Source organism: Trachurus japonicus, chromosome 17, assembly GCF_045865225.1.
Source record: "Trachurus japonicus isolate A0001 chromosome 17, Traja_1.0".
Taxonomy (NCBI): domain Eukaryota; kingdom Metazoa; phylum Chordata; class Actinopteri; order Carangiformes; family Carangidae; genus Trachurus; species Trachurus japonicus.
The window spans coordinates 10,611,070-10,638,559 of NC_140923.1; the positions used below are offsets into that span (position 1 = coordinate 10,611,070).

The 27,490-nt window shown below is 40.7% G+C and overlaps 1 protein-coding gene and 1 long non-coding RNA gene across 2 annotated transcripts; both read right to left on the bottom strand.

The window, feature by feature from the left end:
- Nucleotides 1-5,087: 5,087 nt before the first annotated feature.
- On the bottom strand, nucleotides 5,088-6,081 carry LOC146970150 (uncharacterized). The gene is made up of 2 exons (XR_015038019.1): nucleotides 5,357-6,081; nucleotides 5,088-5,288 (listed from the first exon to the last, which is right to left on the bottom strand). It is a non-coding gene; the product is annotated as an uncharacterized LOC146970150 (long non-coding RNA).
- Nucleotides 6,082-6,697: 616 nt separating this feature from the next.
- Nucleotides 6,698-27,486, bottom strand: kcnj9 (potassium inwardly rectifying channel subfamily J member 9). Its single transcript, XM_085804156.1, has 8 exons — nucleotides 27,039-27,486; nucleotides 25,688-26,146; nucleotides 23,136-23,349; nucleotides 19,681-19,882; nucleotides 17,864-18,056; nucleotides 15,218-15,415; nucleotides 10,050-10,180; nucleotides 6,698-6,996 (listed from the first exon to the last, which is right to left on the bottom strand). Exons 2-8 carry the CDS (start codon nucleotides 25,980-25,982, stop codon nucleotides 6,718-6,720), a joined length of 1,512 nt encoding a protein of 503 aa, XP_085660282.1. The 5' UTR covers nucleotides 25,983-26,146; nucleotides 27,039-27,486; the 3' UTR covers nucleotides 6,698-6,717.
- Between the last annotated feature and the right edge of the window lie 4 nt (nucleotides 27,487-27,490).

Sequence of the window (27,490 nt, forward strand, 5' to 3'; positions counted from 1 at the left end):
ATAATAGCAAAGTTTTAAAGGGACAATGAGGAGTTTGTAATTTGGTAAGTCTCATATTAATGTCTGATATTAATGTGGATGAATCTACATTACCCACTTGTTAATGGGTCCATTTTCAATAAATGTATCGTTTTGTCTTTATCCTTATGTTATTATTATTATTAGTAGTCGGCTCGCCCAGCATTTCCTACTTTCGGTTTTGTGGACGCTGCCCGGTGGGTCATGGGAATAATGCCACCGGATCACCGTTTATGATCGGAACTATGACGGTATCTGATCGTCTTCAAAACTCAGACTTTCATTCTTGATCAATGAAAAAATTCTTGGCAAATGTATTTGCTTTTGTCCGTCTTGCGCCGGTCCAAGAATTTCACAGTGCGCGCGGAGGCTCATGGGAAATGTAGTGTAAAAACCATAGACTGTAAAAAATATGGATGTAGCACCCGTGACGTCACCCATTGGTTTTGGGGAGTCGTTTTTGTGACTCCAACATGGCGGCCTGAACAGTGCCATGTTGGATTGGCCGGCCGAGAACCCGCCCACTGGCCTCGAAGCAGCTGTCCACGGAGCTGCTCGGACCTGTCACTCAACGTTTCCGCGCCCTAATTGGTCAGAGTTTTAACCTAATAACAGTAAAACGGTAGAGTTAAAAAAAAATTCACCCCCCTCAGAGTGTGTGCGGGGGTAGAAACTATCGATTGAGACCAAAAAACGTTCTGACACCAGGCTTTTAACATGTTTATTGAGGATGTAAAGTCGGCGATTTTAACATGGGGGTCTATGGAGAATGCTGCTTTCTGACACCAGCCCCCAGAGGAAGAAGAGGGGATTGCAGTTTGTGGAACGCGGAAGTGAGCTTCACTTCTCAGGCCGACAACTGCCCCCTTGGTAAAAACACTTTACTTTCCAAAACTCCTCGTTGTCCCTTTAAGACCATAAAAATAAAATAAAAATTATGAACTGAAAGACATTAAAATCTCTGGAGAGTCGAGTAAACTACATCTTGTATGAAATGTTGCAAGAGCTGGGGTAGGCAGGATTTGTTTTAAAAACATTCTTTTTTTTAAAGAAAATTGTGTTTTCCCGTTCAGCTATCAGTAAGGAAAGGTCCGTGTGTTTGGGGCGATCGCTGTGTTTCTCTCTGTCTCTGTATGCAGCGGCCTGAAAAGCCTACAGCTCCCAGGATCTTCATACAATCAAATCTATATATTGGTCTGGGGGTTCCTGATTGGTTCAGGGGCCGGGCCCTACTCTGTCCTCCTGGTCTGTTAGGACAGAGTAGGACCGGCCCTTCGTACAATCAGGAACCCCCAGACCAGATTTTAATTGGTCAAAGATACCGGGAGCTGTAGGCCTGTTTTCAAAACAAATCCTGTACCCCAGTTTTAACTAAAGCACAAGATCATTAGGTGACTTGTTTTTTTACTGTTATTGGATTTTGTGTGGGGAGATTTTTTTTCTCCGTAAACTTTTCTAAAAGCCAGTTTTCTATTTTCAATACCAGAGGTCATTTCACTTGTAGGGAATATTTTATTTAATTTCGTCTTCTATTTTTAAAATTGTGTTCTCTCCTGTTCCTTTTTTCCCCCGCATCTGCCTAGACTGAAACCAAACTGTCATGACTTCCTTCCATCAGGAGAAACATTGATTTCAGCTCAGCGGGGATCATGCAAAACAGCCTCTCATTAAAATCATAATTACAACTTGGAAAATGGCGCATGGGGGGTTCAACTTCATGGTGAACTGAAAATGACTGGAAACTATTAAACTTTGCATTTAACCTTTCACTCCCAAACAGAACGTGTCTGATCCCAGGTATAGTGACATCTCGTACGATGTGAGGTGAAAGCTAAATGTAGATGTGGATGAAGATGTGTGAATCCAGAATTAGATTTTGTTTCTTTCTAGACCTAAAGTGCATTTGTAATTATAGACTTTAATTCTTCAGCCTGTCCTGTATCATCTCGTCTAAGACATTTATAAAGCTGTGATATTCAGCTTTATTGTGACAGCTAAAAACAAAATCAAAAGATTATCTGTATCCTTTCTTTGTGACTTATTTTTCAATGTCAAGGGCGTTTGTTCTTCTCCATCTGAAGGTCAGCGGCGCCGTGCATCATCATCGTCACCGTCACCGTCTTCTGATCTTTCACAAATATAAAAAAACTCAAACATCAAATCAACTCTAGACAATCATCATAAAACTCCCCCATCAGTCCAGTTCAAACACACACACACACACACACATACGCACACACATGTATAAACACACACTCTGCCCTCTCCCTGTCCCCAGCCCCGGTTGCCTAGGAGACAGCTGCTGAGACGGGGGACCCCATCTCATTACACACCAATAGGGCCGTGTGACTGGCTGGAGGAGGAGGAGGAGGAGGAAGTTGGGGATCTTTATCGCCATCTAGCTGCCAGAATAGAGAAAGACATCTCTCTCTCTCTCTCTCTTGCTCTCTTTCTTTTCTTTTTTTTTTTTTAAAGCAGCGATTCTGCCTAGTAACCCAATATGCTGACTTCTCCTGGCGCCGAGACCCAGCACCTGAATTCCTAATGAGACACATCACATCGCGAGGCTTAACATGAGACGCAGATAAAAAGTTTTATACGGTCCATTAGACAGACAGTAACCGTCAGCCATGTGCAGTGATGTATTGTATGGGATGTGTGTGTGTGTGTGTGTGTGTGTGTGTGTGTGTGTTTTCTTTTTAGTGCAGTTGTTGGGCTAATTATAAGCTTGTGGCTTAAGCAAATGACCACACTACTCTGATACATCCAGAGATAAACCAGGAAAACACTGCATGTTTCTGCTTAGGTAGAGGAGCTATAACCTAGTTAGTGCGGCAGCGGCTGAACAGTAACTAAAATGATTGTGATGTTTCTGTATATGTATACGAACATAAGCTATGTGTATATGGAAATGAATGTATTATGATGACTCAAACTATGGACATATGTGAGTGAGTGAATGGATTAATGTATGTTTGAGGTTATGTGATGCTGATATGAATTTATATTTATGATTCCAGTCAGTGTAGCGGTGTGGATGCATGTGAATGACGTTCACGTCGGCTTGCTGCATGTGCAGGATTGTCCAGTGTGTCTGTTTACTCCACCAGTCTTTTAACTTGATGTTCTTTTGGTACTGTATGTGTTTTTTATGTATGCAACATGTTCCCTGTCTCCCTGCTGGAGACCAATAAACTAACCTAACCTAACATACAGTACATTTACTCCTTGGAACTTGAATATCATGACACTTTATTCTACCACACAATAATATTGTAATTTTTACTCTGTTTCATAAAACCATTTCTTTTGATTTTACATTGAAATCATGTGATGGGCTTTGAAAAATAAATATATATATATATACATACGTATATGCACACACCACAGTGTATGTAAAAGCTGCACACGGTGCAATATACTTAAAGTGGCTTAGTCGACTAAATTCTAATTAAAGTAGGGCTTATATGTGAATGAATCAATAATTATTACACACTAATGTAATTAGATAAATCTGACAAGGCCATTATAAAAAAAAAGTACATGTTCATACATATTCTGTCTCCAGTCCCTGTGCAGTTTTGCTTCACTAAGAGTTTGTAATAGAATATTCCATTGAGTTAACATTACTATTATTTCAATACAACATCTGGCACCACTACTACTGAACATTAAAGTTGTAATCTTATTCATAGAGGACTGGATATGTTGGATTGTGGTTTGTACAATCATATGAATTAAATTACAGGTAAAAGTCAAGAAGCATCAGCGGAAAGAAAAGAGCGCTCTGTTATGCACTGATTGTTTTCTTGTGATGTATCCAGGGGCGTTTCTGATATATTCCTCTTCCAAATACAAATTAGTAACAGTTTGGACAGAATAAGCTGATCTACTGACAGTAGAACTGATGTTGGTATCTATTATTATTGTTTTAATGCCTCTGAATGTATCTGACAGAGATCAAATCGACTGCTTTGTGACTATTGAGAGGTCACTAAGTCACAAGTTTCACGTTTGTGTGTAAACTTTTAACATCTAACATTTAACATCTAAAGTATGTATGAATGTATGAATGTGTTTGTATATGTTTTTATATGTATATGACTATATAGATAAAGATTGGTAATCATATGTTAGAATAAATCTATATGTATATAAATATAATAATATATTAGAATAAATCCAGTTAAATAACTCATAAATTAATTTACTGTATAGATTATAATGACTAGATAACTTGATAGATAATTTATGAATAAGGGGTGGGAGTAAATAAGTTTTACTTCTTCCCATTCCTTTTCGGATATGAAAAATCAAACTACCAAGAAATCAAATTACCTTTATTTTCAATTATTTTATTTTATTAATTGTTTTATATATATTTTTTGTTCATATGTTGTCTTTGCAAAGTTTTTATATGTTATGTCTGTCCATTTCTGTATTATTTTTTATTTCTTTTAACATGTCCGAAATAAACTAAAACTAAACTAAACTAAACTAAACTACATTTAGTAAACGCAGCTTACTAATAAATGTAGGAAATAAATACAGTGATTATATTTGAAATATAGTGAACTTAAAGTATAAAGGGTAACACTTTATAATAAGTACACACTGACACTATTAAGCATTAGTTAAGCTTTAAATACTGAATTCATTATTATAACACGTGAATACTCATTAGTATGTAGTTTATAAACACAGTTAAAAATGTTGTACTCATCATTTATAGGCACTAACTTTATTTATAACTACATACTAATAAGTATTCATGCGTTATAAATGAAGAATTCAGTATTTATTAATGTGGACTTCTCATAAAGTGTTACTGTATAAAGAGACAAAAAAGATCATTTCTGCCTCTGTAAAGCTGCATCGTATACCGACAGAAGGAGACTTGTCATATAAACTGTCACTGTATTTACTTTATGCATTACTGATGAAGCATATTTTTAAGCATATACATTAATAATACTTCTTATTTGTGGGTTGACAGTTTGATTTTCTTGCCCAGTATCCAGTATGAATATGTGCAGTGTAGTTTTATGTCACAGAATCCGAGACAGGTCCTCTGGAATATACTATAGTTTATTAACTCTAATCGATGTGTTATATTAAATATTAAAAACATCAAGTAAAAATGGCCACATATATTTACACAGCAGCAGAAGCAGGAGTTAGTTATAGCCAGGGCTGAACTGAGCAGGACACTGTTGTGCTTTTAATTTCTACTCGGCCGTGGGACAGAACAACATCAGACGATCCTTGTGCTACACACACACACACACACACACACACACACACACACACACACACACACACACACACACACACACACACACACACTCATCCCCACACACACACATCCTATACGTGAAACAAAGCTACACAGACACACATGAGTGTTAACCTGTCTCTGTGTTAAAGGTTTTAGACACACACACACCCTATTCACCATAATGTGTTGAGTGCAGTTAGTACATTTATATCATATTATGTGTCATGTTGTTGTCTGATTCATATATATTATATATTTTCTGCACCAGATGAAGGTTTGTAGCTAAACTAAGATTTTAGCAGGGTAAAAACATGTGGACCGCCCTCCTCTCCTCTACAACACCTGATTGATATACTAATAAATCTGTGCATCTAAACAAAGTTGAGGTTTCTACAGTGTGAGTCTACACCTCAATATCATCTAGTGATATTCATGCGCAGGTGAAATTAAAGCGTCTATGCACTGCACCTACTTTAAATGTGAACGACCCCTACGTTTAACTCACATCTGTTTGTCCAACAAGACAAATAAACGGCCTCTTCTCTGTTTAAAAACATTCTCCTTTGGTCCACAAGATGTATATCTATATAGTATATATACTATTATTGACCCCACCTGAAGCATAGTATTTTCATTTTAAATGTAGATATAGGCAAAGGGTGATCGGAGCTAACACAACAGATCGAAAAAGAGAGATAGCACACACACGTACAACAAAGATCAACATAGAAATTAAAGACAAGTGTCGAGAATTGAACTCTGTCATATGGTAACAAGATATGGCGTATATATATATATATATATATACTGTAGAACTGAGTCTAAAGAAAACTACTCATTTTTGCCTTGAAAGTAAAGATCTGCAAACACTGACTGTGGAGTAGGGATGTCACAATTACTTGTTTTCACAATTAATTGCGGTATTAAACGCCACAATTAATTGATCGTAAAGATTCCTAAATACCGTCACACAAAGATTATGTCGGAACCATATTGGCAAATGTGGCGCCAAAGTAAAGGTAAATGCACAGATACTGGTCCGTTTATCTAAAGTAACACTGAATTGGTAGGAATTTAAATGTTAGCTTGTTATTTGTATTGTAAAAAATGATTAAAATAAACTTAAACATTTGGTATAGATGACAATTAATGACTTAAATATGTCAAACACTTCCCCCGGGGGATTAATAACTGGACCTATATTAAGAGATTAGTAATGTAATTATATTTTGACTATAATTGATTTTACACATTCATAGTGTTGTGAAATGTATTGATGCATAATAATCGTGATAATCGTAATACCGTGACTATTTCTCTGACAATAATCTATAACGGTGACATCCCAACTGTGGAGTGGTGGTGGCGATAGACTGAAGGGGTCTGTGTGTAAAGAAGTGTAAACATTCGCTGCTCTTCTTCTAGGCCTCCGATTCCGATTGGTCGGTGGCGACGCTGCCGTTCAGCTCGCCCGGCCCCGATTGCTCCTGAATGTCAGTCATCTCCCCCCCGACGATGAAGGTGGGCTCCCCTCCTTTGCTGCTGGCCGAGCCGCTGTCCTGCTGCTTGGCGGCCGGGTCGGTCTGGTTGGTCAGCGTGGGCTCCTCGTCCAGCCGGCTGGAGATGGACCAGTACAGGTGAGCGTCCAGTCGGGCCGCGGCCAATGAGAGCTCGCGCGCTGAGCAGGACGGCGTGTCAACCTTTGGGGAGAAAGAAGGGGGCGACAGACAGTACACGCCATGATGAAACACACAAAATATCAACTCTTTAGAGGGATAGTTCAACATTTTGGCAAATTGGCCCATTGCCATAATCCCTATAGTCATTATAGCAGTAGGTTTGTTACCTTTAATTGTCGGTGCAAGCTGTTTTTAGAATGGCGGAGCAGAGCCGCGAGCTGCTCAGAGCTACGCTACTAATGGAGGCTCATTATGGGATTTCTTGGTTTCCCTCATCAAACTCATCAAATACACAATCCAACAACTACACAACACTCTGGTGGACAAGTTGTGAGCTGCACATTCACCACGCTATGAGATAATAACACAACGTTACCAGACAGAGTTGTTTTAGAGGGAAATTCATGCAAAACCGCTGATGCACGTTGCCTTCAGGGACAGTTTTTCATCAAGCAGTCTCTGCGTTTGCCTCTAAAACAACTCTGTGTGGTAACGTTGTGTTATTATCTCATAGCGTGGTGAATGTGCAGGTCACAACTTGTCCACCAGAGCGTTGTGGAGTTGTTGGATTGTGTATTTGATGAGTTTGTTGAGGGAAACCAAGAAATCCCATAATGAGCCTCCGTAGCGTAGCTCTGAGCAGCTCACGGCTCTGCTCCGCCGTTCTAAAAATAGCTTGCACCGACAATTAAAGGTAACGAACCTACTGCTATGACTATAGGGATTATGGCAATGGGTCAATTTGCCAAAATGTTGAACTATCCCTTTAAGTAGAGATGTCAAGATTACTTGTTTTCACAGTTAATTGCGGTATTAAACGCCACAATTAATTAATCGTAAAGATTCCTAAATACCGTCACTTTCCAAAAAAGGTTGTCGGAACCGTATCGGCAGATGTGCACCAAAATAAAGGTAAATGCACAGATGCTGGTCCATTTACCTAATGTAACGTTGAATTGGTAGGAATTTAAATGTAAGCCCGTTTGTAATTTTAAAAAAGCGATTAAAATAAACTTAAACATCTCGTATAGATGACAATCAGTGACTTGAATATTTCAAACACTTCCCCTGGGGGATTAATAACTGGTCCTATATTCATCGATACTTAAAATATTTTGTGCAAATGATTAGTAATGTAAGTATATTTTGACTACATTTGATTTTATACATTCATAGTGTTGTGAAATTAATGAATGCATAATAATTGTGATAATCCTAACACTGTGATTATTTCTCTGTCAATAATCGCACCAATAAAATCTATAATCGTGAGTTTTTGAATACTTTTGATTTTAAACCACATAGAAAAAAATGTTTTCACTTTAACTTCTCTAATTAACATATTGGGCCCAAAAATCACGTAGAGTGATATCAGCTGATTCAACCACTTTTGTATGTTTTGTAAAATTACAAAAAATTACAAATATATTGAAAGAAATGTGACGCCTGCTCATCCCATCCCTACGGAAGAGTATTAGGGCCACTAATGGGGGAAAAAATGAGAGGAAGGAGTTTTTTTTTTTCGTTATTCACTTTGAAAATCAAGTCGAAACATCTGCATGTTTGAGTGAAGTTGACAGCAGCGCTCCAGGTGATCTATTTCTTTTGTGATCTGGAGGGTTAGAGAACTATTAACACTCATCTATGAATGGGAACTGGGACTTAGTTATAGCTGAAAAAAAGCTTTGGTATGTTTGTTTCTGCAAAAACAAAACATGATATACTAAATACTGCAGTCAGACTTCCTACGTTTCCCAGCATGCCTTGTGTCGACCCCCGAGAGAATGTGAGGACTCAGCTGCTGGTTTACACATGTAGGTGGAGACAGGAATAGGGAGAACAGAGCAGGACTTGTTCCAGTTTTTCTCACAGTTACCGTCCAGTCTTGTCTCGTGTCAATAAATATTTAACAACAGTTAACAGCAGCGCAGAAAGAAGCCGGTGGTGTTTGATTCTGACGGACTGAAACATGGCCTTTGTGTTGATGTTTAAAACGTCTGACGCATTTTTATACACGACTCCACTGAGCTCTTATCAGAACACAGTGTCGTGTCGTTTTTGTACGTCTATAAAAACGAGACAAATCCCACTTAAGATGACACAAACAGCAATCAAGAATAACAGTCTGCCTTTAAAAAGTTAATAAAACCCCATTAAATCTTTCATACAAACACTCCGACCTTGCTTCCTCAGATAGAAAGACTTCAAAAAGATACAGAGACACAAAATACACAAAATATTTTATATATTAAAAGATGTGTCCCTGACATGGAGTGAGTCACCACTAGTTCCTGTTCGGTATCGGACGGCCAGGGCCGGCCCCTGGCATAAACCGTCTATGCGGTTGATTAGGGCCACAGCCGTTAGGTGGGGGGCCACATGATCAGAAAGGTACCGGGGTTCATCAAGTCATTTAAACATCCTGAGGTCTGCACGTGCAGCTATGAGCTTTATATGTAATGTGAAGTCAATATTCAGCTTCTTTTATCTCACATTTGAGACATTTGGTGAAAATAGAACGGCAGAATGACAACATTTGTGCTCAAAAAGCAATCTTACAAAATGTCATTTTAGACTTGTTTTCTACACGTATCTATTACTGTATTCATATCCTATTTCAAGCACCAAAACAGTTCATTCTCATGACTGAAGGAGTGTTTTCACAAGGGATTTGACATTTTTCAAAAAGCAGACCTCAAATTTCCAGCATTTGTCCTAAATTATTTCTTTCTACAGTGTTCTAGGACAAACTGGCCTCAGTGTGCTTACAGCGGAGGTTCTAATATTTAGACATAAAACACTTGAGTATTGTTACATCTGCAAGTATCTTAAAAAGATCAATTTAAGAAAATATGTAAAAGTTGAGAAAATGGCCTCAAACCTCAGAGGGATAAACACGTCTGTATTCAGTTTTAACCAGTGATTTGGTGTTTGTGCTTAGAGTGCAGGGCCACAAACAAAAGTCTTGTTTAGGGGGCCACCAACATCCTAGGACCGGCCCTGCAGACGGCTCGACACCATCAGCCTCCTCTGAGCCTTCATCACAGCCTCGGCTTCTAGAGACGTTACTGTACCTCAAACGTGTGATGAAAGGCTCCGTAGTCGATGTCAAAGAAACCCTCTGCCAGCGACATCATCGGGCTGAACCTGTGACCCCACAACACCTCCTCCGCTAGGTAGGAGCTCCTCGCCTGGCACGTCATCCCTGCACACACACACACACACACATGAAAACACACGCACATAGTGATGAGCAGGGGCGCCGCTAGGGATTTTGGGCCCCATTAAAAGAATCTTTACAGGGCCCCCAACACAGCGGTGACATTTTTTGATGCTATTTTACATACAATTATGCATTTAAATGGTATTTTTGACTATCAGCCTGCTGCACACACCACAGATTTTCTCTTCTGTTCTTACTGCACGTCTTCTATTTAATTTTTTTTTTTAAAGGGTTTATGCTTTTTAAACCATATTTTTTGTAAGAATTAGTATCATGTGTGTATCTTTTCCTCTTTAGGAAAATATTTGAGTTGCAGCATCGCTGTGGTCCATTTGATTGACATGATTGCAGCTGATCCAGTCGGACTGAACCATTTTACATAAATGGGGGGAGGGGGGCCCTGCAGGCGTTGATGTTTCCAAAACAAATAAAGTTATTGTTACCAGGACATTGAAAATAAAACATTTGTGATTATATGTTAGTTAATAAGTTAGTGTCATTATTTTTTCTGTTTTATCATTTCATCATCATTAGGGGCCTCTCTGGGCCTCCCTGAATCATGGGCCCCTAGAATCCGTCTCCTTTACCCCTCCTTTTCGGCGCCCCAGGTGATGAGTACGTACATTTATAATGCAAGACAAGAAGCTATAGGCAGAAACTGGAAGCGCCACACCTAAAGCTCCGATGCAGACATAATTAATTTACCCACTGAGACACAAACAATGTAATTGGCAGGCCGTCCTAACATGAATATTCTCTGCAGCAGAGTTATGACTGTCAGCTTTTTCTTTGTAACTCTCCACAGCACTCTGACTAAGGGAATCAATATTTGGAGTGGGCAGAGAGAGGCCACCTTTACCTCATGGAGACGCATCATGAATAGCTTCGATGCGCTGAAATCTTGCCAAACACTGAGGAGCAGTGGAGTATATTATCCTCTCAGAGTGGATGTGACATAAGGCGATATGGAGGGGGGGTAAAGAGAAAGAGATAAGCCCGGTCTGCACAGCTGCTGCCTGCCTGGCTACTTGTTCCTATCAGTTTAGATTTTGTTGTTTTCAGTCAACAACATTAACACAACAGAGGTGTCAGCGTAAACCTCGGAAGGGGATCCCAGGAGCAGAGATTGTGTGTTTTCCATCACACAGCTCCTCAAGTTTTAGATGAATTTGGTAATAGGCCTGTCACAAATATTACATAATCACCTGATTGCAGTTATTTAAGCTAACCACAATCATTCTGCATACATGGTTCCTACAGCTTAAGCCAACTTAAATTTAAGACTTTTTAAGACTTTTTTAAAGGCACTTGAAATGAAATTTAAGACCGACTTCATAATAAACACAAATGCAAAAAAAACAAAAAAAAACGTCACCACATCTATTACATAGGGTTAGGGACAATTTTATCCACTTTCCTATGTGGTCCAAGGTAAAGTGACTGCTACATGAATGATTGGGGGGGGGGGGGGACTGATTTGGGAGCTAGTGGCGGTAAGACATTTAGCGGTGACGGCCACCACTCACTAACTTCTCTATGTCAGAATGTTACCAATTATTTTGAGATTTGAGACTAATTATAATCATAAAATCCCACTTACCAAGTGTTAATATTTTTAAGACCTTTGAAAAATCGATTTAAGACATTTTAATGCCAATTAAGGCCTTGTTTTTAGATTAATGAATGCAATGCCTTTTAAGACTTTTTAAGGATCTGTAAGAACCCTGTGCATAACTGTTCCATTTCCATTCATCCGCATAAAAACACCTGGATGAAACCAACAGAAATTTCATGTTTCCGTCACTGTTTGCTCGTCGTTTGAGGTTTGACTGGTCTTCACATTGCGCCCCCTTCTACTGCTATGGTTAATATGCTTAACTTCTAATATTTGACATCCACATTTCAATGAGCATCTACTGTATTGACATTAGCCTCATTGATTTAGTTGCAAAGCCAATAAATGACTTCTTCATAAGCTGTATGTACTATTAACCTTTGTCTAGGCTTATACTATAATAGTGTCATAAAATCATCAGAAAAAGACAATGAAATCATTCATCGCAATTACTTGTTTTGCAATTAAACTTAAAGTAAAATTGGTAACACTTTATAACAAGTACACAGTATAAGCATTAGTTAAGCATGAATAAATACTGAATTCTTCATTTATAACGCATGGATACTCATTATTATGTAGTTTATAAATACAGTTATAGTCCAGGCAATCTAGCTCATTTTGGACCCAAAAATAGAACTAATTGTAACAGAATGTTTTTCATATTTAAAATTAATTTTCCAAGAAACTTGGAATACAGAAATGTTACTTTTCATGTATACGTGTGACTGTGGTAGGAGTAAAGGAAGAAAATAAGCCTTTTCGGGTGTATTTTGGGCATATTCCATTAGTGTATTGCTCATTTGCATATTCAAATTCATTTTCCAAGAAAAAATTTACTTTTTATGTCTACTTTCATTGTGTAAAGTTTCATTATGATAGGAGTAAAGGGAAAAAATAGCCCCATTGGGGTGTATTGTTGTCAGCACCATAGACTTTATACAGTAAATAATGATGCAAATTAAACATATTTCCCCAACTAGGATTTCTTAGGACTTTTAGTATGTTGTTCTAGACACCTCATAGAAATTATGTATGGTGAAAAACATTCTGTTACAATTAGTCTGTCGGGAAACGCTATTTTGCCTGGACTATTAGTGCTTATCAATGATGAGTAATTTTTTTTTTACTGTGTTTATAAACTACATACTAATGAATATTCATGTGTTATAAATGATGAATTCAGTATTTAATGCTTAATAATGTGTACTTATTATAAAGTGTTACCCTAAAATTTCATAATTGTGACAGCCCTATTTGATAAAAAGTAAACGAACCTCTCGAGCCCTGGCAGTGTTTTGAGCTTCCAAAGCCGTTAAAATAAGTTATGGCAAGTAAAACACAACACATTCATATTTAAAGGATAATTTCCATTTTTTACAACTTGGACCTTATATTTCTAGTATAAAATACGATCATTTACTCACCCAGATAACTTTGGTGTCATTTTGAGTCGTTTTCACGAAATTAGCCCCAGTGGAGCGGCGCGTATATCCGTATAATGAGAGAACACGGGGCAGCGCAATGCAGCCTCTAAATAACACATTATCCGCCGCAAAACTCGTTCATTTCGCCAATATTTTGTTATGATAAACTAGTGCTATTCCCCTCTGAGTCCGGGGTTAACTGTTATCAACATCCGGGGTCTGTAGGTTGACCTACTGACCTCTGACCTGAATGATGTCATCCCCGACCGCTGCCCGGCTCATTCTGATAATAACCATTCTGCTTCGGCATTCGGGTCCATTTTTATCTCAACTAGCCGGAGCTTTAGTGAGTCCAGGTTGAGGAGAGGAAGCCTGTGGAAGCTGAACTTCATCCAGCTGCTCATTTTGTTCTGACAAGTCAGAAACACGCAGAAATGAACCGTAGCATTAGCGGTAGCAAGTTAGCCGCGCCGGGCAGCGGTCGGAGATGACATCATCCAGATAAGAGGTCAGTAGGTCAACCTACAGACCCTGGATGTTGATAACAGCTAACCCCGGACTCAGAGGGGAATGGGCTCTATGCACAGCTCCAGCACTTCCTGAATTTAAGGCAGGTCCTTCATTTCCTGTCTTATATTATTGGACAAACTGATTCATCCAGGTGTGTCTGACCATTGTGACTACTCAGACACACCTGGATTAATCAGTGTGTCCAATAATGTAAGACAGGAAATGAAGGACCTGCCTTAAATTCAGGAAGTGCTGGAGCTGTGCATAGAGCCCATAGCACTAGCCTATCAGAACTAAATATTGGTGAAATGAAGGAGTTTCTCTGCAGATAATGTGTTATTTAGAGGCTGTAGACTCCATTATACGGATATACGGCTTGATCTAATTTCGTCAGAACGACTTGTAATGACACCAAAGTTATCTGGGGGAGTAAATGATCGTATTTTATGCTAGAAATAAGGTCCAGGTTGTAAAAAACGGAAATTATCCTTTAAGGCAGACCATGGTCACTGACAAATGGGATGGATGCAGATGTGTATGCTCCCTCCACCTGCGTCTTACTGCTACATCCCTTAATCTTCAAACATTTAGCAGACAACAATGAAGTGATGAGGACGTTCAGTCTGAGACCACCTGTCCTCTGATGATCTGATCGACCCCCCCACATTCGCTCCTGAGGGACCAAGAAGAGATGAAAAGCTCTGGATGCTGCAGCGACTATACACTCAGACATCCTGCAGGAGGAATTTCATTTTCTAATGGACAGTTTCAAAGAGCGTGCTTTCTGAAAAGCAGCGATGGTCTCACTGAGATAGTTCTATGCATCTGCAGGATTAATATCCTAATGCTCGTTTCTCGATGTTGCAGCCAAACATGCTTTCACTGTGCAATGATATCGAGGCCATTGGAAACTTCACAGTCAAATTACTGCGAGGTATTGCTTCCCATACAATATACACTCACTGTGTTAGCTGTTAAGATTATATTGGAGTTTTTTTTTTAATGATTTTTAATGAGAAAAAAACTCAATATATAATATAAAACCCTCAAGTAATAACATATTGTTTATGGTACTATTTGTGCAGCTTGTACCTTCATAAATTTTAAAATGCAATCATAATCAGTTCGATAGCGCTGCATTTGTTTTTCGCCACTATTTGCAGTGAGTCACCGTGTATTCATTCACTGCACACTAGGTTTTTAGCAGCACGTCTTTTCCCCTCGTTTTCATTTCATATGCAAACATGGAAATGTATTCCTGCTCACTCATGATTATTTCATCTATCTTGTGCACAAAACTACCAGACTTAATTATGTGTATATAGTCTTTTAAGATTACTTCACCCGGGCCAACGTCACCTTAAGCAAATCTGAAAGTTCTTCTAAATCTCACTAATCTCTCATTTGAATAATACTGCATGGTCACACGCTGAGGAGAGTGACTCAGCGTTTAACCCGTTCACTCACCGGTGGCCTCCACCATTCCCTCCAGGATGACCACGATCTCGAAGTCCTCCTTCTCCAGCTGCGACTGGGACATGTCCCAGAAGGCCGAGTGCGCGTCGATCTCGTGGGAGATGACCAGCGGCGAGACGAGGAAGAGGCGGTCGTCGCCCGTCTCGAAGCCCACGCTGATGTCCGTCTGGTCCAGAGGGATGAACTCGCCTGAAGGAGGTGAGGGAAGTGGAGAGAGCTTTAAAGGGATAGATCAACATTTTTGGCAAATTGGCCCATTGCCAAGATTCCCTATAGTTTTAGGAGTAGGTTCTCATCAAATACCAGGGTTCCTACACAAGTATGTGTGGTATATTTCGATGTTGATGCTAATGAAAAGATGACCATGGTAAAAAATGGTTTATTACAAAAAAGATACAGTGTCATACAGCCGAATCTTCGAGAAGCCTCCGGAACCAAATTTGAGACCTCTGGCTCTTGGCCAAAAGTCCAGACCTTATATACTCTAAAACTCCACCTCTCTAAACAGAAGAATGTAGGTGACCAGGATGGTCACAAACTAAGACAAAACCTAACATGTCTAAATTACCCTCTGGTATTTAACATCTTGACCAGGCAATTACCCCTTTAGGCTAACTAAAGCATAGATAAAACAGACCAAATACCAATGTCCAGCAAAAGTGACATAACGTAAACATAAAGTGTTTAGTCTAAACAAAGCCTTGTTTCATATTATACCAGTCATTTACCTTCAGGCAGGTAAAGGACACACCTGGAGATGAAAGACAATTCTAAAGATAAAAGTAAAGAATTTGAAATGGATTATATACTAAACACAAAAGTAACTCAAAGGGTAAATTACTTACAAATTAGGAGGTAGAAAATACACTACATATGGAAAGTATGGAATAATATGGAATTTGATTTTATACATTTCCAGGTCTTGAAAAGTATGGAAAATGGAAACTATTGTATGGAAATATATATGCGCTATTGTAGGCTACCTAGCTACAATCTCCTGGAAATTATTTGGTTACATAATGGCATACAAATTCAGAATAATGAAAACAAGTGATTAATTGCATGATTTATAACATGAAACACATCTATTGGCTCAAATGTCACAAATTATTTGATTTTTTTTACTGAGACACTGCAAAAACTCAAAATCTTTCCAAGAATATTTGCCTTATTTCTTGTCAAAATTTCTAGTCAAAACTAATCTCTTTCCACTTAAAATAAGACTCATCACCTAAAAATGAACTTGTTTTTAGATAATTTTCACTTGTTTCAAACAAATTTTCACTTGAGATAAGTAGAAAAATCTGCCAGTGAAAGCAAGTTTTTTGTGCTTGTAATAAGAAAGAAAAACTTGCTCCACTATCAGATTTTTCTACTTATTTCAAGTGAAAATCTGCTTGAAAGAAGTAAAAAGTGTCTAAAAACAAGCTACTTTTTAATGTGATGAGTCTTATTTTAGGTATAATGAGATTTGTTTTGACTAGAAATGACATTTTGACTAGAAATAAGACAAATATTCTTGGTAAGATTTTGAGTTTTTTGCAGTGGAAGTCCGGAAATTTGGGTCTGGAAAAAGTATGGAATTTGGAAATTTAAAATGTGTAGGAACCCTGAAATACACAATCCAACAACTCCAAAATGCTCTGGTGGACAAGTTGTGACCTTCACATTCACCACGCTATGAGATAATAACACAAAACACAACGTTACCAGACAGAGTTGTTTTAGAGGGAAATACAGAGACTGCTTGCTGAAAAACTGCCCCTGACAGGAACGTGCATCAGCGGTTTTGCATGAATTTATCTCTAAAATTTAATTTTAATTCAGTTTATTTGATAGGGACAATGCAGGTTAACATAGTGACACTTCCACCCGTTACAAACAAGTCAATGTGACTGATGTTCTGCAGACAGAGATTATAGCTAATGCTAGTTTCCAACTCCCGTCCCTAGTTAGGCTTTTAGTAGAAAAAAGAAGGTAAGAAGAAAGACATAAAAATTACATACAACACTATAAAATGTACCATACATCAAAAATCATACCAACTCATGACACATTAAAAATGCATACAGTTCTGATTTTGTTTCAGCCAGATTTTAACCTTTGTATTAAAAATTCTAATGTCTCGGGTTAGTTTTATTTCGGTCAGTAGTGAATTCCACATCTGGGAAGGAACCCTTTATAGAGAAGGCTGATTGCCCAAAGGAGGTCTCAATTCTGTCTGGTAACGTTGTGTTATTATCTCATAGCGTGGTGAATGTGCAGGTCACAACTTGTCCACCAGAGCGTTGTGGAGTTGTTGGATTGTGTATTTGATGAGTCTGATTAGCCTCTGTAGCGTAGCTCTGAGCAGCTCACGGCTCTGCTCCGCCGTTCTAAAAACAGCTTGCACCGACAATTAAAGGCAACGAACCTACTGCTGTGACTATAGGGATTATGGCAATGGGCCAATTTGCCAAAATGTTGAACTATCCCTTTAATTAAAGAGGAAGACTCTCCTTAATGGTTCATAACAACAGGTCCCACTGTAAAATGTATAAACGATGCGGTGGTGTTTTGGCGTCACGTCATTATTCAGGTATTGAACAAAAGAGGAATTCATTATTCATGATTTATTGCGTGAAGTGACAGTCTGACCTTCCTGAGTCTGTTTGGACTTGATGAGTTTGGCCCTCATGTTGGCCCCGACGATGTGGGAGCTGCGCAGGTCGCCCACTCTGAACATCAGACAGAGCTTGTCGTCTCTCAGGGAGATGACGGCGTGTTTGGAAAACACCAGCGTCTCGGCTCGTTTGTTGGGCTGCGAGATCTTCACGAACATGCAGCCGACCTGGAGAGAAAACAGAAGAAGCAGGAAGAGAGAATCCAGGCTGAGCTTGTTTATTTATTTTCTTTTTTCCAGCACAGATTGCTATTTCCAGTTTCCAATGTTTTTGAACAGCAGTGACACTCGAATTAACCTCAGCCTCAATCATTTTTTTTTAATACACGTAGTACACAACAGCCCACATTTCCATCAGTGGCTCGTATGGCTTGTTTCCAGCTCAGAAAACATGCATAAACATGACTCCTTGCCTGGGCGTCAATGTGTGGACTCATCCTCATCAAAAGAGTGCTTACTTGGTGCAAAAAAATCCAGCTCCATTAGCACTTTCAGAGTAAATATTCGTCTGTAGGTAGAAAAGCATCTGCATTGAATTAGTGTCATTTTGTCGGCATCGCATCCATGTGTTCACTCTTCTCTCCGGGCTCAAGGAAAAACACGTATGTTCATTTTTAGATTGGACTCAGCTGAACTGAAGGAAGAAACCTCATTTTAATCAGACTGCATCTACGTGTACGTCTTAATTTGTTTGAGTTTATTTAGACGCCTTCCAGAGAGATGGAGATTTGAGAATCTGAGAGCCAGATTTATTTTATTTTATTATATGCTGTTTATTTTTCTTTCAGCCGACCTCCTAATGACTGATAAGCTTTTTCCTTATGTTAGATTCACACTTGCAAAATACAGCTGACGTCATCCTGGTTTGATATTACATGAATTTTGAATGTTATTTCATCACCATACTGTGCTAATACTTTAAAATTAGTATAAAGTGGAAATGACTGCACGAATCACCACATGTGATTTTATTATCCTGTAACTTTAGGTTTTAACAAAAAAAACAACACATTTATTTTAAGTCAAGCTTTCTAGTCTCAAATTGAATATATTATTTAAAGGGATAGTTTAACATTTTGGCAAATTGGCTCATTGCCATAATCCCTATAGTCATAGCAGTAAGTTTGTTACTTTTAATTGTCGGTGCAAGCTGTTTTTAGAACGGCGGAGCAGAGCCGCGAGCTGCTTGGTTTCCCTCATCAAACTCATCAAATACACAATCCAACAACTCCACAACGCTCTGGTGGACAAGTTGTGACCTGCACATTCACCACGCTATGAGATAATAACACAACGTTACCAGACAGAGCTGTTTTAGAGGGAAATTCATGCAAAACAGCTGATGCGCGCAGTTTTTCGGCAAGCAGTCTTGTGCATTTGCCTAGAAAACAACTCTGTCTGGTAACGTTGTGTTATTATCTCATAGCGTGGTGAATGTGCGGGTCACAACTTGTCCACCAGAGCGTTGTGGAGTTGTTGGATTGTGTATTTGATGAGTTTGATGAGGGAAACCAAGAAATCCCATTAGCCTCCGTAGCATAGCTCTGAGCAGCTCACGGCTCTGCTCCGCCGTTCTAAAAATAGCTTGCACCGACAAATAAAGGTAACGAACCTAGTGCTATGACTATAGGGATTATGGCAATGGGCCAATTTGCCAAAATGTTGAAGATGCAGGAAGGAATCTGCTGCATTTTATTTTGCCATTAAAATATAATGAACTTCCTTCATCACCAAGTCTTAATATTCACGCACTCATTTCTAAATTGGACTCCTCCGTCTCTCTCTGTCTCACCATGAAGGCGTTGACCATGGAGCCCAGGATGGCCTGCAGCAGCAGCAGCATGGTGCCCACCGGACACTGGTCAGTGATGACGCGGTGGCCGTAGCCGATGGTGGTCTCCGTCTCGATGGAGAAGAGGAAGGCCGAGATGAAGCCGTTGATGTTGTTGACGCACGGCGTCCACGTCTCATCCTCCAGATGGTCCAGATCACCCCTTGGGAAGAGGAAGAAGGGGAGGAGGGAGGGTGACAGAGTGGGCGTCAAGAAGAGAGGGAAAAATAGACGGAGGGTGAGAAGATTTATATATTTTTAGATTGGAGGCGCGGAAATATATGTGAAGTGTGTATGATGCGACGAGTCAGCTCTGCCTTTATACACACCACCACCTCCCCCTCAGCTAATTCTTGCAATGAATAGGAAGTAATCCCATCCATCATATTTAACCATCACGATTAACCCAACATCCAGGATGTCGCTTTTTCATGACGCAGCAGAAACCTACTTTCTCCATCATATATCATCACACACACACACACACAGTATCTTCACCGCTTCTGTTTCCACTGCTGAGAGAGTCCAAACACACACACACACACACACACACACAACACACACACACAGAGAGAAAGACGCTACTACGCCGGCCAACGCCTCCCGATTATCACAGCTTCAGCCAGACAGGGGAGGGCTAATTAATGAAAGTGGCGTTAAGTATTTTATATAATCTACGACTTTTTATTGACCTGTGTTGGTGACCGAGGAAATGCAGCAACAGCGACAGCTCGCTGGCAGCGCTCAGGGCGGCCTGTAATTGATATAGAAAGGTCACGGTTTTATGAGACGAATACGTTAGCTAATGAGAGTGGGGATCCAGCAGACACATCTAGTGAGGAGGACCTAACACATCACGATAAAATACACTGTAATATTAATACTGCTTTGTCATCTGCTTTTTTGGGGGCTTTTTTTATTTATTTTTAGCCTTCATTGCAGAAATGATAACTTGCTCACGTCATCTTCCATCTCTGAAGCTGTCTCATGATGGAAAGATTGATTTCCCTCTCACATGTGTGTATTAAATCTGTTTTAGCCACAGATGAAGATAGCACAAAAGACCAGACGGTATCTGATGGAGTCAGTCAGTCAATCAGTAAAGGCATAAGACGATCTTCTGGGCAGGAGGTATAGTGTCAGGATCTGCACCCCCGTTGTGTCCCTGTGTCTTGTCTTAGTGTTACGTCCTCTGTGGGTTCCTTTGTATAGTTTAGTTCCTGTTTTATTTTGAAGTTCTGTGTTTTCCTGTGTGTCTTGGTCTGTGTCTTTCCTGTTGTGTTCCTGTCGGTGTCTTACTAGATGTCTTCCTGTTAAGTTTCCCGCCCGTTTGATGTGTTTCACCTGTCTTGATTGCACCACCTGCGTCTTCCCTTGTGTATTGTGACAGGTAGAGTGGGTCGGCCAATAACCGGAGGGTTGGTGGTTCGAATTCAGCTCCATCTCAGTCGCTGTTGTTGTGTCCTTGCGCAAGACACCTTAACCACTTTGACTCGCGTCAGTGTGTATAAGGGATAATCAGTATTGGCCAGTTTTTTCACCGATTAACCTATCAAATTTATTTATTTCAAAATATTCTTTTGGCTCTGATGCAGTTATCTCTCTGCCTGAAGTCACTGCTCTTGGCTGTCTAACACCGTCCCGCCCACAGAACCAAGATTTGTGCAGATGTTGGAGTTTTTTACAGTGTACAAAAAAGAAACAGTATACTGTATTTAATCTAATCCCAGGTGTGTTATTGTAAATTTTGACACCAAAGTTTTCATTTTAACCGCAAATGATTATCGGCTCTAAATATCGGTTAACGGTTTCCTTGATTACTAATAATCAAGTCAGTAGGTTTACACGACACTTGAGAAAACCGAATTATTGCCTTAATCCGACTATAACCGGACTGGAGTGCATGTAAACGCGTTAAGGTGCAGCCACACTATCTCCAACCAAATCGCGGAGCATCGCGTCGCTCCCATTGAGAATACATTGGGTGGCGCCGTCGGGCATTGGCGTCGCCACGCAAAGCATGCTGGGATAGCCTGCGGCGCGACCCAATGCATTTTCAATGAGTGCAACACGACACTCCGCGATTTGGTTGGTTATAGTGTGGCTGCACCTGTAGTCCGACTAATGTCGGAGTTGGAGAACTCCGATGAAGACACCCAGATAATGTGACTGGAATTCGACTTTCTCCGTCATGTATACGCTTTAATCGGAGTTCAACTGGACAACGCATGTGCGCATGCTCCACCACACCTCCCGCGCTGGTGTAAAACCCCATAACAAAAACATCCAAGAAAGCCGGTTGCAGAAGCTATTGTTCTAGCGTTACAGTGTACTTGTTTGCCTCTCAAAATCACCATGACCACAAGGGATGGTGTGCACCATATCTGCACAATAAGTAACGCGCACATTACGTAGGAGATGAACAAAGCTGTACGATTAACCATCTTGCGTTCTGCCGCCTGGATAACAGGTCAACCGGAAAAAGAGGCCGTATTAACCCACTGAAACGACGCAGAATCGCCACCTGGTGTTGAGGAGGAGGACACGTTCCCGTCAGTTATTATCGGGGGAGCGTGCCTATGTTCCCACAGCCCTATGTTCCCACAGCCCTATGTTCCCTCATTTCTAAGGTTTTTTTTTCTTTCCAAAATTAGGCCCTATGTTCCCACATTTCCTTTATGATCAATTTGCATCAGATTTTATCCCCATTTCTCCCAATTTGGTAGTCAATTACACCCAACCTATTATCCAGTAGCAGTTGACTACAGATGTAATGTAGCTTTTAGCTAAATCTGGGAACACAGGGCTGACCCCTTCCAACACCGCTACTCCAACATAGGGTTGAGTGATGAACCCTTATAATTAAAGGAAATTAAAGAAAATTAAACTCACCTCCATGAGTTAGTGCAATTCAGACAACAAACTTATACAGTAGTACAAATAGTGTTAGTAGTAGTAAACGAAGCATTAGAAAGTTTGTACAGTAAGTACACCAGGAATTCCGGACATTATTAGTGGGGTAATTTAAGATAGTTTAGACCCTGGATCATCCCTTTAAAATAAAAATGACTTGACTTTGTTTCATTTTGAGAAAATTCTTAGAAATAAGAAAAATCTTAGAAATGAGGCAACATAAACCTGAGGGAACATAGGGCTGTGGGAACATAGGGCTGTGGGAGCATAGGGCTGTGGGAACATAGGGCTGACCCCATTATATTATGGGAGGTACCAGCCCTTAAAAAAACCATATCGGTCGATCCCTAATGTGTATGAATGTTTGGTGGTAGTTGGAGGGGAATTGGTTACAGACGTAGCTCACCACCACTAGGTGTAAATGTGCTCTGAATGAATACTGGTTTGTGTAAAGCTCTATATAAATCCAAGCCATCATTATGTGCTTTCCATATGGATCTTACCTGCAGTATGCTATGAGGTACCAGATGGCCCCGAAGAAGAGCCATGTGACGGCGTAGGCCATGACGAAGACGAAGAGCGAGCAACGCCAGTTGAGGTCCACCAGCGTGGTGAAGATGTCCGTCAGGTAGCGGTAGGTCTCCCGCATGTTCCCGTGCTGCACGTTGCATCGACCGTTTTTCTCCACGTAGCGCTGCCTCTTGCGTCGCGCCCGGGCTGATGGAGAAGATGGAGGGATGGAGGAGAAGACAAGATTTAGGTACAGAGTCTTACAGAGTCATAGAAAAGGTATATTTGCTTTTCAGGAAACACCTGCAGCAACAAATTTTGGTTCTTTTCTACGCTTGAAACAAAACGCTTGTTTCAAAAAGATTGCGTTCTGGGGAACTCTTTCAAAACGCCTTTAGAAGACTTCTAAAACCATGTAAGCCTTTCTAAAGTTTGACTCTTTTGAAGCTATACAACTCTGACTGCAGTCGTGAGGGGTCGTGAGCTGAATGAAGGCAAGAACTAGAGAGATTGGAGAATAAACACAGGAAAGGATGAAACTAGGACTTCCAGAGCCTGTGAAGACGGGATAAGGGAAATGAAGACAGACGGGTTGAAGGAAGAGAGAGCAGATGAAGAACGACAGGACAAAGTCATCAAACACACCGGAAAGAAAAGTTACAGCGCTGGATGTTGGTCACTGTTTTTATGATCCTGTTGGGGATTTTTACCGTGGCTGCAGCTGAAACTTACTCTGGTGTTTTTGTCACAACAATATCCTTTACCATGCATCTAAACCAACATCTAAAGGAATAGTTCAGCTCTAATCTTCAGTCTTTCTGCCTCAGTATTCTCACATTTTTGAAAGTGAAAGATCTCGTTGGTGCAAAACATGAGAAGTTACAAAAAAAAAAGTTACATTAACCTATACGTTTCCTTTTCATTAGCAGCACTTATTCAAGAAAGAGGTGCAGCAAAGAAACTGGAGCAAACTGAAAAAGAGGCCGGCTAATGGAGAGAAATATGCACGACTTGTCAAAACCGCTGAGGGCTGAAGCAGCGCAGCTCGGTCCGGGTGACAGGAGATTCACAACCACTGCAGGCGAGACGAGGAGGAGAAACAGATGCACAGGTTCAACTGATTCAGTGTGTGTGTGTGTGTGTGTGTGTGTGTGTGTGTGTGTGTGTGTGTGTGTGGAGGAGGATAATGATGCCAATGATCCAGACTATAGATAGACTACTAGTAATGATGCACGTGCAACCATCATTAGCAAGTTTGAATCAAAGAGACAGTTGTTCCATCATTAAAGGTTTAGTTTACAGTTTTTCTCTATTGCTAAAACACTAAACCCTATTGTCTGAACCAAATGCTCAGTTGCCTAAAAACCCACTGATTGAATCAGTCATCAGTCAGTCACTCTTTTGGCAAAACCATCAGCACTTTTCACCTGTTTAGACACAACTTGCCAACACATTTTCATTGTGATGCACCTGCGTTGCATAATGGTGAGCACAGGTGGCAAAAGTCAAACAATATGGGCTCTTTGCACAGCTCCACTATTTCCTGAACTTAAGGCTGCTCCTTTATTTCCTGTCTCACATTATTGGACAAACTGATGAATCCAGGTGTGTCTGGCCATTGTCACTACTCAGACACACCTGGATTCATCAGTTTGTCCAATAATGTGAGACAGGAAATAAAGGAGCAGCCTTAAGTTCAGGAAATAGTGGAGCTGTGCAAAGAGCCCATTATGTAAAGCACAGGTTTCACCGGTTGAACACAACAACTCAAAATTGATCACACTTGTGGCTAATGATGTGAGGGAACATATATAAGCCAGTTCAGGATGAAGTCCTGTGGCCTGACCCAGTGTGGAGAAATGATGCTGTGGCTGAGTAATGCACTTCTCATTTGTATATTTTTGTACTTTATTTTTTACTACTACTAGTAATGATGCACCATCAAGGCAAGGCAATTTTATTTGTATAGCCCGTTTTTACAAACAGTTTGTCTCAAAGGGCTTCACATGTCATCATAACAACATCCTCTGTCCTTAGACCCTCACATCCACTGAGGAAAAACTCCATGGAAAACCCTTTTAACAGGAAAAACCAGGAGAAAGCTCAGGGTGAGCAACAGAGGAGGGATCCCTCACCCAGGACGGACAGACAGGACAGAGATGTTGTTACAGACAAGAAAACAGTTTATAGTTTATGACACAGAATGTGGGAAATGTGGAAATCATCATCATAGTAATGTCTGTAACAACATCTATTGCACGTCTGTCCGTCCTGGGTGAGGGATCCCTCCTCTGTTGCTCACCCTGAGGTTTCTCCTGGTTTTCCCTGTTAAAAGGGTTTTCTATGGAGTTTTTCCTCAGTGGATGTGAGGGTCTAAGGACAGAGGATGTTGTTGTGATGCCATGTGAAGCCCTTTGAGACAAACTGGTGGTAAAAACGGGCTATACAAATAGAATTGCCTTGCCTTGCCTTCATCATTAGCAGGTTTGAATCAAGAGACAGTTGTTCCATCATTATAAACAGGGTAGAGTCGGGGGTCACTCACCCCAGCCGAACCTGCCCCTCTCCTTCTCCCTCTCCTGGGGCTTCTTCCTGATGTGCTGATTGGCCTCGGCCTCTCGCTGGGCCAGCTTGGAGTGAAACGACCTGCTGATCTTGGCCAAGGGCGGAGGGGACGGGGCCGTGGACTCCGTGGTGACGACGTGGCCCAGCTCCTCCGACACGTTGAAGACCCCCGTGGCCTCGGCGGCCACCTCCACCTCCTCCCCGTCCACCTTCTCCTCCACGGGGAGCGAGAGGGAGTCGGGCCGGGACGGGAAGACCGAGTTCTCCAACGCCATGGCCCCTGAATCTGTGTGTGTGTGTATGTGTGTGGGTCTCTGTGTGTGTGTGTATCCCTGTGTGTGTGTGTGTGTCAAGTGTATTAGTGTGTTATTGATATCCTCCCTATGGCAGACTCTGTCCAGTGCCTATTGATTGGACCATTTGTTTGCTTGACTGAAGCCTAGAAATAGAGGAGAAGAACACAGTGATCGAATGCAGGCATGAAATTGATTAGCTGTTTTACAGAAAAAAGAAACACAGTGGTATTATAGGCTACTACGTCTGCAGCTCTTCAGCTACGTTAATATCTCTCAAGTTTTCCTCCTTCCTTCCACCTGAACAAAGCCTGCAGATACGTAGGTTCGCTTGCTTTGCTGTGCAGATTTGACTTCCTGTCTCGGCCTGTTTCATCGTTTTTCATCCCTCTGTAAAAGCAACATGAAGCAGAAGATCACAGTCTTGATGTTGAGCTCGTGTGGTTTTCTAACTGTTAGAATTAGACATGAAGGTGAATAAATGTGGGATTTTCTCTGAAGGAAATCCTAATCCTGAAGCACAGTATATATGCTACATACATATTAGAGCCACTTTCACTCTTTTGCATGTATGCCTTGGGGCAGGTGTGTGTGTGATGATGCATGTGTGTGTGTTGTGTAAGTGCTCTTGTGTTTAATGTAGTGGATTTATAGCCTACTTCAGGCCTGCAGAGATTTTCTTACATAAGTCCTATGGTCTAAGTCTAAGAAATAGAGTTAAATATGTATGTGGGCAGTGAGACATGGTGTCTCTGAAATATTTGCACAGTAAAATGGAGTCTCGGTCCTCTGCAGCCTCGGACGGTGAGCGTCCATTTGGACAAATCAGCGGACGGACGCAAGAGGAGACTGATGGTGACAATCAAGATGACGCACTACGCCTGGATGGATGGATCAGAAATAGCCTCTATTAAGAAGAGACTCTGTTATTATCATCCAGCCAACAGGCTGCTATAAAACACACAGACACACACACATAGGCTACAGGGCTCAGACTGTGGATTACCGTCGGCCAGCTGAGAAAGAACAACATCTTACCCGCTCAGTGCAGCAACTTGTAGATGTGTCAGACCTGGATTGGACAGATGTTGTATCATAAGAAAAATGAAAATCTGGTCCAAAGACGAACCGGGATTTGCAGCCGTGGTTCGATGACATCCATTTCTGGTGTTTACCAGCAGCGACGCAGCATCAGTCCTGTCCTGTTCGCTTTTCTCTCTCTCTCTCTCTCTCTCTCTCTGCTCCTTCCAGGAAAACAAAGACCACCTCGATCCGACCACTCAGCATTCACAGTGAATAAAAACGCCAGCAGTCCATCCGCTCAGTGCTGCTGAAGCTTAGAGCCTAGAAGAGATAAAGAGCTCGGTTGTCACAGTTCAAGAATAGATATGAATGATCACGGCGTTTGGAGAACATGTGTCGGCCGGTGTAGACGAGCGAAATGGTGGCAACAGGAGAATGAACCCGGCAGCGCGGAGAGCTCCATCATC